Raw genomic sequence first — 12,919 nt, 5'->3', positions numbered from 1 at the left:
CTTAACATGCAGACATGCCATTTCAGCAGTTTCCATTATGTTTTTGCAGGCAATAATATAATGGGAACTGGTCAGTTCACAAGTTTCATTCTATTTCTGTTAGCATGTGGTTTCACTCGATACTGCTATTTACATTCAATAAATATTTTATAACAACACAGTAATCATATACAATAAATCATATGGTTTTTTTAGTTTCATTTTTTGTATTATTAATCCAAAATGTTCATGTTCCATACAACCAAATACCATTACATACGGCCAACAACCAAATACCATTACATACGGCCAATTCTCACAAGAACACGTAAGATACATTCCCAAGCAAAAGAAGCAACAATTAAACTGGTCACACACATAGGTAGCATGCAGGGGTGGCTATAAATAGCTTGCTAGCTGATCACCATTAGTTGTCTGGCGGGATGCGAAATAGGCCGGCATGTTCAGCGAGCATCCACACAACAGTGGTGAGGTCTCCGCCACGGCCAAGCTGCTTGGCATGGGAACCACGGCTGCACCGTGTGGACGCATGTAGGAGCAAACGCACCCATCCACCCAAGATTTGTTTCAACATGTTATCCATCGGCAGCGACCAATCTCCCACTGTGTCCTTCTCCAACCACCACAATTCGGGCATTAAATTCTTAAGTAGATCAAGGGCCTTCGTAATATCCGTCTTGTCATCCGGATCCATCTCATTGGGGTTCACCCGACTGAGCATTAACTTGGCATAGAGCCTTCCCTCCGATAGAATAAGTGGCGTAGAGCCTTCTATCGGTTTCATGGCTTTAAGGATTTCTGCAAACTCCATCTCATCTCTTGGACTAGAAGTGCAAGTTCGTTGGTGATCAGGCATGGCATGGTCTCGACAGCAAATTTTGTCTAATGCCTCTCTTGTTGCATCGTGCATGCTGCGAAGGTAAAGGCCCGGTACCATGCCGGGGCGTACGGCGACGAGGAACATCATATAATTTGATAGCCCTTGTATGGCCTTGACATATTTGTAGGAGTTGCAGCTGCCGGATGCTGTTGAGCTTTGCCTGCACAAGAGGAAGATGTCGGTTGCGATGTGCCACCTGAGGACTACCTCTTGGAACTCAGGGCCGATATCAAGAGCGTCGCCTAATTCCGACTGTCTCGCTTGGCCCGCCTCTGGATTGACGAACGCCTTACGAGCCTCAACAGGCGGTGGAAGTGGAGGACTGTCACCGGATGGATAAGCGGACACCTTGCCGGTCACCTTGTCAGCTAATATTTCTTGTGGTGGTGGGAAGGCTTTCTTGAGAATTGTCCATATCCCTTGGAACAACAAGTTCCTGACACATGGTAAGAACTGTCCATATCCGTAATGGTATTCCATCCAATTGTCTTCCTTTGCAACCATCTTCACTAGCCTGCTAGATATGCTCATGGTGGTGCCACCCCTTCTTCCGCGACAGCTGTCGCTCAGCAGGTTGTACTGCCCAATCGTGCCCGTGGCCGACCACATCCTGTAGCTAGTTAGATGATACTTGTCCGCCATGAAGCCCAAGCTGCGGATCAGCCGATGCGAACACCGGAGAATCGAATACGGCCTATGCTTGAGGAATGCACATGTCCATGTGGATCCCAGTGATCTAAGTAGCCACCCGACATCAAGGACGAGTGTCACAATGAGCAAGGAGTAGGTGACGATGACATCTGCACTGCTCTGGCCGTCTTTGCTGTCGGACCAGAAGAGCAGCAAGGCGGCGGCGGTGAAGGGCGGCGAGGCGACACGGATGCAGTAACCCGGCCAGGTGTGGACGATGGCCGCCTTGGTGTACATGACGTCGTACATGAGGGACAGCTCCATCTCCACCACCTTGCACATGTCCTCCCAACCTTGACACCGGGAGAAGGCTCTTACTTTTCTGGCGGCTTCAGGCTTCAAGCTGAAGTAACAGTCCGCAAAGGCACCCTTGGTGACGTACAGAAGGCCATGGGCAACCAGCAAGGCACTACCGGAATCGCACCCTATGCCGACGGCCAGGGCCGTCGGCATAGGCCTGAGTCCCGTCGGGATAGGCCTATGCCGACGGCCCCCGTCGGCATAGGGCCGTCGGCAACATATGCGTCGGCACAGCCAGGGAGGCCGTCGAAAAGCCGTCGGCATATATGATACGCCGACGGGGGCCGTACATCTATGCCGACGGCCCCGGCCGTCGGCATAGATCACGCCTAACGGCGGCAGCCGTCAAGTCTGCCTAACCACTAGTCGCCACGTGGCGCCCCTATGCCGACGGCTTAGCCGTCGGCTTAGTCAAAAGCTATGCCAGCGGCTAGACCGTCGGCATAGGTGTGCCACGTGGCGACCAGCCGCTGCTCGTGGACCGGGGATATGCCGACGGCCTTGCCGTCGGCATAGTTTGAAACTAAGCCGACGGCGAGGCCGTCGGCATAGTCCTTCATACAAAGCTCCCAGTAGCTGACACGTGGGCGTCTATGCCGACGGCCTGGCCGTCGGCTTAGTTTCAAACTATGCCGACGGCAAGGCCGTCGGCATAGGCGCCCACGTGTCAGCTACTGGGAGCTCACGCTAGCCCTATGCCGACGGCCTAGCCGTCGGCATAGTTTGCTTTTGCTTTTTTTTCTTTTTTCTGTTTGTTTTCAGATCAATTCAATTCAAATAGCAGCACATATCAGCAGATATATATGATGGGATAGACATATAAAACACAACGGGATATCATCCGGCACCATCACAACAATATATGCATAAGCATCATCACACACAAGTCTCTAAATGAACATCATCACAACCAACATAAGCATAAGCATATAGAGAAGCACACAAGTCATCTAAATGATCATCACCACACACAAGTCATCTCAAGCATCATCACCACACAAGGATCATCGAGCACCGCGGAGGTCGTCACCGCCAAGACGGCCAAAGCCCAGGTCGTCACTGCTAGCGACAGCGCTACCGCCAAGACCGCCTCCAACTCCTCCTCCGCCTCCGTGGATCGGAGTGGTCGGGCTCCGTGTCTCCGGAGTGCTGCGAAGACCACCGCCAATGGTAGATCCACCTGTTCCCTGCATGTTGAAAAGACATATGCACGGGATCTATGACTGTGTTGAAAGGCATGACATGCTTTGGGTGAATAGATTGGGGATGAACTAACCGGCGAGGGGCCAGCGTTCTGTGCCACAAACTCCTCAAAGCTCATCAGCACTGGTTGTGCTGGAGGGCATTGTGCTGTAGGGAACTGAGGACACCTGCCGGCCGCCATATCCTGAAAAGCCTGCTGCATCTGGCTATCCCTCTGCACTTGGTGTTCATAAAGCCTCTGATGCCACGCCATGGTTTCCTGGCGTGTGTACTCCATGTAGGCCTACGGTATGACATGATGGAACTCATAAAACTACTAAATGCGGAAAATGAAGTGAGAAATGAAGATAAGAGGGAAAATACTTACAGATTGTTGCTCCTGAAAGAGGGACTGTGTACTAGTCACTGGCTGGCTCGTGCGCTGGCTCAGGCTCGGGTCGATCCGACGAAGCTGTGTGTAGGAGATACTAGGAGTGATCACAGCATCAAGAACCGTGTCCCGACCGTGCTCCTTGGGCCCCATCCTCACCACCGCCATGTCGTCCAGAGGCGCCGCAATGGGGTCAGGTGTGTCAGGATGTAACTCCAGATACGCTTCGGAGTAGGCCTTCTTCCTCCCTGCGGTCTTCTTGACGTAGTACTTGGGCTCGCCAGGCTTGGGGTCCTTCCGCGTATGGGTGATCTCCCATGCCTGCATGTGTGAGAGCGGCCGCTTCAGTTTCTCCTCCTGCACCACCAAACAGAGGTTAGTCATACATAAGAAAGTGATGGTAAATAGAAGAAGAAGAATGTTTAATGGGGTTAGTCATACATTAACTGCCTTGTGGAGATAGTGGTTTCGGTTTCCCTGAGCATGTACTCCCTCCGTCCCTCGGTTAGCCTTATTTTGGGTTCTCATAGCCGCCCAGGCTCCAGCCTCATCACACCAAAGATCCACCAATGCCGCCCAGGACTCGTCTTTTCCATAACACCAATTTGGACACACCTACATAATAAAAGCATAATGGCATGTAGGTGTGTCCAAATTGGTGTTATGGAAGCATAAAGCATAAAGCATAATGTACCACAAGGTAATGAAAGCATAATGAAAAATCTTTTATACTTACCGCCAAGAACTCGGGCCTCTCCAAGGTAATGCCCATCCTCCGCGCTTCTTCCTTGGTCATCTTCACACCAAGATAGTCGTGGTAATATGTGGAGATGGCCACATAGCGCACCTCGTACTGCATCTGGCGGGCCTTCTTCTTGCATTGGCGCAGCACGATCTGGTCCGCTCTAGCCCTGTGCTCCGGAAGAACTCGATAGAATTTCTACAATCATGCATGAAACAAGAATGGGAGAAGCCATGAGTTAAATCATTCATGAAACTAGAATGGACTTGTGCTTCTGAAGAGAACTCACCCAGAAAGTAGTGATCACGGCCTTGGCATGGGTCTCATGGTCCGCGTGGCGGGCCGCTTCCCAGTGGTCCCAGCTCGTGGCCAAAACCCGACGGTCCGGCTGCCTGACTGGATCAGGACAGTACAACCCCGGCCAATATAACTTCAGCAAGACGGTGATGAGGCCGTTGGGAATACGGACCCCTTTAGAATATATCCAGTTGCTGCAAAAGAATGAACTATTAGCATGTGACAAGAAAAATAAATAACAACCGGAATAAGCATGTGACAAGCAACATAATGAACCACTTACTCTTTTCCCGTGGGCTCAATGAGCCACTTCTGCTCCTCAATAGCAGGAACCTGCTTTGGTAGCTTTGCGTTGCCACGCAGCCACCCCTTCGTGTCAACCCCCTTCCCGTCACCACCATCATCCCCGCCACCACCCTCCTCCTCGCCTGCCTCCCCTTCCCCAACCTCCTCCCCAACCTCCTCCTCCTCCTCCTCCTCCTCCTCCTCGCCTGCCTCCTCCTCCACCTCCTCCTCCTCCTCCTCCCTAGAGTGTACCTCACTAGAGGAGGGTACCTCACTAGAGGAGGGCCTCGAAGACAACACCCCTAAGTCGGTGAGGGTGCGCTGTTTCTGGCCGCGACCCCCTGTAGTGGCTCTCCCCCCAGCACCTCGTCCTCTAGAGGCTCTCCCCCCGCCCCCTCCTCCTCTAGGGGCACCTCTCCCTCGACCTCCCTGTGAGGAGTCATCGTCAAGTAGCCGAGGGGGAGGATTACGTGCTCGACCACTCCGACTAGGCAGGCCGACGACCTTGCGTAGGAAACCCACGCCATCGGCCTTCCCCTTGCCCATGTTCCACGAACCTGCATTGAAAAGAGAAAAAGCAATTAGTAAATTAATGAAATGAAGGAAAAGGCATGATAATAAACACATTAATAAAAATGCATAAAAAGGCATATTCCTAAACTATAGAAAAAAAATACTTGAAACGTACATCTGCTAGAACCCATATGAATCATCACTGTTGTAACCTCTTTCTCGGTCCGTCTCATAATCACTATCAATCATATCATCTTCGTTGTCCGACGGAGGTGGAGGCTCTTCCTCGTCGTCAGCGTCTTCGTTTAACTTTTCTAGCATAAGTATGTCATTTTCATTGACAATGGTCTCACCATCATTCCGTGCATCGTCGACGTTTGGGTCCACATCATCATCACCCAATGGTCTAGCATCATCGTTTCTAACCACATCATCATCATCATCATCATCATCAGGTTGCTCTTGATAGAACACTCCTTCGTATGTCATGGGGTTAATGTTGCAGTAATCGTCTTCATTCGGGTCTGGTAGCTTACCATGTGGCGACACCTTGAACACAACTTCCCAACCCTTTAGATACACTTTCTGGCATGGGTAAGGCAGATAATATACTTGTGTAGCTTGGGTAGCCGCAATGAAGAGATCGGCTCCGGCATAGACGGTTGATGGTTTAACTTCGACCAAACCAATGGAAGGCGTATGTTTTACCCCCTCCCGCGGATCGAACCATCGGCATTTGAACACAGGCAGACTTAGGGTCTCACGCCCCTGGCGGAATTTAACCTCGTATATATTTTGTACCCTTCCGTAGTAGTCTACTGAATTTTGACCGGGGGTGTACACTCCAGTATTTATAGTTTTGGGATCGGGGCGGCTGTTTTGGTGCTCCTCTGTATGGAAGCGATACCCATTCACATCATACTTTTTACATGTCATGACGGCAGGGTCAAAACCCATGGAAACCCATCTCAATTCATCATCCATAGATATGTTCGGATCTTTTCCCTACAAGTATAATGGAAATTGTTGCGTGCATTAGTTCGGTTAACTAATAAATGTTGAAGTAGGTATTTAATAGGGGAGTGTGGAAAATTACTTTGTCCATGAACCAAGCAACAAAATTTTTACGTCCAGGGTTTCCATGACGGAGAAGAGTAAGTGCCTCCGCCTCAGTAGGAGGATTCACTCCCGTCCATTCCTCTTGAACGAAATCACTAAAAAAAGATAAGCGGTGTTAGACCGGGACTAAGTGAACATGAAACATGATGATGTGGAAGACATAAAGGAATGGTGTAGTGGTATTACCTCATCCACACTTCCTCAACTTCCTTGATGTTGTGCAAGATATAGAACATGAGGTCCTCCCACTCTTGTCGTGGCATGTTATAAGATTTCGAGGCCCCAACCCTCCCACCTTGCGCGTTGAATAGATCGAGTCTGGGTTGATACTTGGGCTCTTCTATATTGTATCGAGGCACCTTGTTATGCAGATGGGGAACGTGGTCTGGATAGTATGATGTCCTGAGGTCTGACACCTCCTCTAGGATAACTGCCTCAGCTATGGAAGCTTCAATCTTAGCTTTGTTTCCACATTTCCGTCGGAGATGCTTGTTCTGCCTCTCAGGGCCGTACTGCCAGCGATTTTGCACAGGGCCCCCCAACAATACCTCGTTTGCGAGGTGCAGAATGAGATGTGTCATCGGAGTAAAGAAGCCTGGCGGAAAGATCTTCTCTAGCTTGACTATCAACTCCGGTGCCTTCTTATGCAATTTTTCAATCACCTCTTTACTTACTTCTTTAGCACAGAGCGTGCGAAAGAAATGGCTAAGCTCGGCAAGCACTCGCCAGACATGCTCGGGGACATAGCCTCGAACCATCACCGGCATTATCCGCTCAATCCATACATGGTAGTCATGACTCTTCAGGCCGGTCACTTTGCCCGTTGAAAGATTGACTCCCTTACTTATATTCGATGCATAACCATCGGTGAACTTCAAAATTTGTTTCAGCCAGATAAGTACTTCTTTTTTTTCTGGCGGTTTAAGGACAAAGTCAGCATCTGGCTTGAACCAGTTTTTTCGACCGCCTGTGGGAGGCTTCATGTTCAGGCTTGGTCTATCACAAATTCTCTATTGATCGGCTCTAGCTTTTACGTTATCCTTCATCTTATCAGGAATGTTGAGGATCGTGTGGAAAAGGGACTCTGCCACATTCTTTTCGGTGTGCATCACATCAATATTGTAAGGAAGTTTGAGGTCCTTGAAATAGGGAAGCTACGAGAAGGGGGTAATGTGCGTCCAGTTGTGCGTCTCACCATATCCCTCGAAGCCTTTGGCTTTGCCTTTGCCTTTGCCTTTGACTTTAGGCTTGAGAGCTTTTAGCTGAGCAAGAACATCTGCCCCCGAAAATGTTGGAATCTCGGTTACTTCATGAACAACCCGGTCTTTCGTGAAGTTCTTCTTGTCTTCCCTGTCTGGATGGTCTGGAGGGAGGAACTGTCGATGCAGGTCAAAGGCTACATACTTGCCACCCTTACTCAGCCAAATCATTCGCAGAGCCTGCATGCACACTGGGCATGGCATCTTACCACTTGTACACCATCCGCAGAATAGAGCATAGCCGGGAAAGTCATGCATGCAATAGTGCAACCAAACTTTCATCAAGAAATTTCTCTGCAGACCCCGGTCGTATGTCAACCTCGGAAAGTACCAAGAATGGTGCAGAGCATCCACAAGCGGCTGCATAAACACACCCAATTGCTTCCCTGGGTAGTCAGGCCCCGGAATGATGAGCGACAAGAGCATGGTCTTCCGTTGCATTAGGGCACCGGGAGGAAGATTGAGCGGAATTACAAACACAGGCCAGCAGCTGTATGGATTGGACGACATACCATATGGATTCAACCCATCACCTGATATGGCTATTCTTACATTCCCAGCCTCGGCTGCTTCCTCGGGGTATTCTTCATCGAATGATTTCCATGCTTCCCCTCCCGATGGATGTACGATTTTTTTTGGATTGTACCTTATACCTTCCTTGTGCCACTTCATCATTTTGGCAGACTCCTTCGTGATGAAAAGGCGCTGCAGTCTTTTTATAAAATCAAGATACCGAAGAACCTTAACGGAGATGGTTAGCTGCTCTTTCTCACCATCCTCACCGACCACCTTAATGTACCGAGACGAACCGCACTTCCTACAGTACTTGTCATCCGCATACTCGTGCCTAAACAAAAGGCAATTCTTCGGGCAAACATCTATTTTCTCATAATCCATAGAGAGTGCCTTCATGATTTTCTTTGTATCGTACATGCTTTTCGGCAGTTCATGACCCTCAGGGAGGCTGTTAGCCCATACTCCCAGGAATGCTTCGAAGCATTTCTGGCTACAGCCGTACTCAGCCTTCACTGCAATCAGTTGCGAGATGGCATCCAGCTGAGATATTTTCGCACCCGCATAAAGAGGTTTCTTCGACGAGGCCAAGACCTCCAAGAAGGCCTTTGCGGTTGCCTCCGGCTCCTCCGGTTCATTCTCTGAAGGTGTCGCATTTGCCGTTTCTGCAACAATGACATCATCTAGCATGTCCCTGACCCCGTCATCCTCATATCCATCGATGCGTTGTCGCATCACCTCCTCTCTACCACGGTCCTGCTCGGCTATGTTTATCGGCGGCATGTCAAAGTTTGGCATATATCCGTGCGTGCGAAGGTGCTCACTCATGTCCGTCTGATTTCTACGGTGACGTCTGGCACATCTCGCACAGGGGCATGGTGGGATAATTCTCATTGGACGACGGAATATCTCCTTCAAATACACATCGGTTTTCGCGATCCACTCTGATGTTACTCGATTCCGACGGATAAAACCACTGTACATCCACTGATTATCTGCCATCCTCTGCTTTTTTGCAACCCACACAACATAATTAAGGATTCACTTAAATTAATCACATCAAATTTTTAGTTTCTACCGCGTTTAATCCACCTACATCTTTAATAGGTAAAGATGGGTCCTAATCCCACCCGAGGATGTGTAGATTGAGTACGTTCTCCATTCTACCCTGTTCCGAGACAAAATTTCGGCAGCACCTCCCCGCTGTTCTCCAGATACACGTCTCGGCAAATAGCCGAGAGAATGTGCTCCGGAGAACAATGGGGAGGCGCCGCCGAAATCCTGTCTCGGAACGGGGTAGAACATGGAGAACATACCCAATCTACACATCCTCGGGCTGTCCGTGGAAAACGCTGGACAATCCGAAAGAGCTGCGGTGATAAATATGCAATTGAATGCATATTTATCCATGCAACCCTTTCGGACGGGAGACGCCTAGGTTACGTCAGTTGACTTGAGAATGAAATCTAGTGATATGAAAAAATGGAGGAGATGGACTTGTAGCTCACCCTCGGCTGTAGAGGAAGTAGTCGAACAGCAGAGGGATGCTCAGGGGGACCAACGCGTCAGACAACGATCACTCTGATGAAATGCGACACCACAACGCCTGCAAATTCCATCGAAAGAACAACTTAGATCATCACATCTCAGTAAAGTGTCAAACTTTTGTCTTCTATTTTTTTAGCAAGATCATCATGAGTATCATTTTTTTAGCAAGATCATCACATCTTAGTAAGTCTCAAAATTTTGTCTTCAATTATTTTATCAAGATCATTATGAGTATCAAAAAAAATAACAAGATCATCACATCTCAGTCAAGTGTCAAATTTTGTCCAACATCCATCCATCCATTCATCTATCATTAACTTTACCAACATACATTCGTCAACATGACCTAACATTGAATATATGACAAACAAAGTTTCTAAAAAAATTCACCGACATTCCATCCATCCACCATCTATGATTCTAACAACATCCACATCATCAACATCATCATCTATCATCATTAACATGATCATCTATCATGTAACAATCATCATACATTTGCAACTATCATCAAAAAATCCATCATCTAACGTCATGCCCCTTGTTAAAAAAATTGCTTTTCTTGCATTTCTCACATTTGTAACTATCATCAAATCATCTATCAACTAACTATGCATCCATCCATCTAGTTACATAACTATGAACAACAACAAAATTATCAAAAAAAATCTACAGAGAGGGAGGGAGGGAGCTCACCGTGGGGAGGTCCGGCTCGGGGGGAGGGGCAGGCACGGACGATGGGCCAGAGCAGGCGGCGGAGGGGCAGGCACGGACGAAGTGGCCGCCGGGGCGGGGTCGACGGAGGTCGGGGCGGGGCCGGAGGTCGGGGGAGGGACTGCCGGCCGCGCGGGTGGGTGGGGGAGACGGGGGAGGCGCGGGCGATGGCGGGTTCGGGGCGGGGCGGGGCGGCCCGGGGTTGGTGCGGCGCGGGGCGGCGGGCTCGGGGCCGGCGGTGGCGTGCTCAGGGCGGACGACGGAGGTGGTGGGTGGCGGCGCGGGTGTGGGTCGGGGAGGAAGGGGGAGATGGGTGGTGGGGGCGAACCGCAAGGGGATAAGGTCGGCCCCTATGCCGACGGCCTGGCCGTCGGCGTAGGCCCGCCCCTTTGCCACGTCATCGATCCGTGGACATGTGCACTGCTATGCCGACGGCTAAGCCGTCGGCATATATACTTTGCATTTTTATTTTGTGCGGGGGAGGAAAAATGAGTGGAGGGGGTGGGTGCAGCTGTGGATAAGGTCAGCCTATGCCGACGGCTTAGCCGTCGGCATAGATGGACATGCCACGTGTCAATCTGGCCGTCGGCATAGGTACTTTGCATATTTTTTTTATTACGGCATATTTTTTATTTTTTTATTAAGGCATATTTGTGAGCTCCGGTATTCATTAGACTTATGCTAAGAAAATGGACAATTACGGTGAAACGTTCAGTTACCGGCCCGGTGCCCGGGTGTAAGCTGTGGTAGCCGTTTCCCCCCTCCGAGACATGGCCCGGTCTATAGCACATCTGCCCACGTCGTGCAAAAAAAATCATGATTTTATCCTGCATGTATGAGGGCCCGGTGCGACGCTCCGGTGGCATTGCTACCCCCCAGTGCCCCCGTCCCGCCTAACCCTGTAGCGTTTGACCACGGGATCTACCCCTTTGACTTTGCACGGACGGGCTTTGACCAGTGGACCTCCCCACCCGGTTGTGTTAGGTCAGCCCATAGGAACACTTTCATGTAGACCCCACGCGTCCGTCCCCCCCCAGGTGCCGGCGGCAGCGCCGTCCGTGAGGGGGGCACACCCCGGACACGCGTGCCCGGCGTTTGCAACCGTGACAACACTTCCAGACTTGTGAGAGGCCGCCGGCGCAAGATTTGGCGGCATGCTAGCCCCCGGAGGCAGCCGGCCACAGCTTTAGACGCGCGAAGGGCAATCCGCGTAGAGGGAATTTTTCGGATACTTCTCCATCACCAAAAATTATGAAAAAATACCATCGTTCCTATAGCACATGTGCCCACGTCGTGCAAAAAAATCATGATTTTATCGCGCTCCGAGTATTTAGTAATATTGACGCCGCATCGTTACCATAGAACGTCTACTACCGTGTCATCGCCGTCCGTGAGGGGGGCCACGCCCCGGAGACGCGTCCCGCCTCTTCGGACATGCCACCACACCACCCCGCATGTATGAGGGCCCGGTGCGACGCTCCGGTGGCATTGCTACCCCCCAGTGCCCCCGTCCCGCCTAACCCTGTAGCGTTTGACCACGGGGTCTACCCCTTTGACTTTGCACGGACGGGCTTTGACCAGTGGACCTCCCCACCCGGTTGTGTTAGGTCAGCCCATAGGAACACTTTGGAGCAACATCCGGGGCAGACCCACAGCAAGATCCCCTCCGTGTAGACCCCACGCGTCAGTTCCCCCCCCCCCAGGTGCCGGCGGCAGCGCCGTCCGTGAGGGGGGCACACCCTGGACACGCGTGCCGGGCGTTTGCAACCGCGACAACACTTCCAGACTTGTGAGAGGCCGCCGGCGCAAGATTTGGCGGCATGCTAACCCCCGGAGGCCGCCGGCCACAGCCGTAGGCGCGCGAAGGGCAATCCGCGTAGAGGGAATTTTTCGGATACTTCTCCATCACCAAAAATTATGAAAAAATACCATCGTTCCTATAGCACATGTGCCCACGTCGTGCAAAAAAAAAAATCATGATTTTATCGCGCTCCGAGTATTTAGTAATATTGACGCCGCATCGTTACCGCAGAACGTCTACTACCGTGTCATCGCCGTCAGTGAGGGGGGCCACGCCCCGGAGACGCGTCCCGCCTCTTCGGACATGCCACCACACCACCCCGCATGTATGAGGGCCCGGTGCGACGCTTCGGACATGGCACAAATAGGTAGTTGTGTAACCAAAATAGGTAGGAGGAGAGATAGCTCTTATGTCACAAAAAAGAAGTTGTATCAAACCTTTTATGTCGGATCTAGAACAAACCAATCGGTATCGCCATCATACAGCCCAACCGTGGCTCGTGATGCATATATATGCATATCAAATGCACGGTTGGACGTATGATGGCGAATCCGAATGATTTGTATTCAGTCGATGATCTGGTAGATGTATGCAGTCGATGAACTGGTAGATGTATGTAGTCGATGAACTGAAAGACTTATACAGGGAAGGCGAGAGGTGGGCTATATATAGGGTCGTCTGGCTC

General features: G+C 50.6%; 1 protein-coding gene across 1 annotated transcript; it reads right to left on the bottom strand.

The window, feature by feature from the left end:
* Nucleotides 1-406: 406 nt before the first annotated feature.
* On the bottom strand, nt 407-2,023 carry LOC147956871 (uncharacterized). Its single transcript, XM_087531497.1, has one exon. The coding sequence runs from the start codon at nt 2,021-2,023 to the stop codon at nt 407-409; it is 1,617 nt and encodes a 538-aa protein (XP_087387623.1).
* Nucleotides 2,024-12,919: the final 10,896 nt, after the last annotated feature.

Source organism: Triticum urartu, chromosome 7A, assembly GCF_056163025.1.
Source record: "Triticum urartu cultivar PI428250 chromosome 7A, HENAU_Tu73, whole genome shotgun sequence".
Lineage (NCBI taxonomy): Eukaryota > Viridiplantae > Streptophyta > Magnoliopsida > Poales > Poaceae > Triticum > Triticum urartu.
Note: the sequence above shows the minus strand (reverse complement) of the source record. Positions and strands in the feature narration are given on the sequence as shown.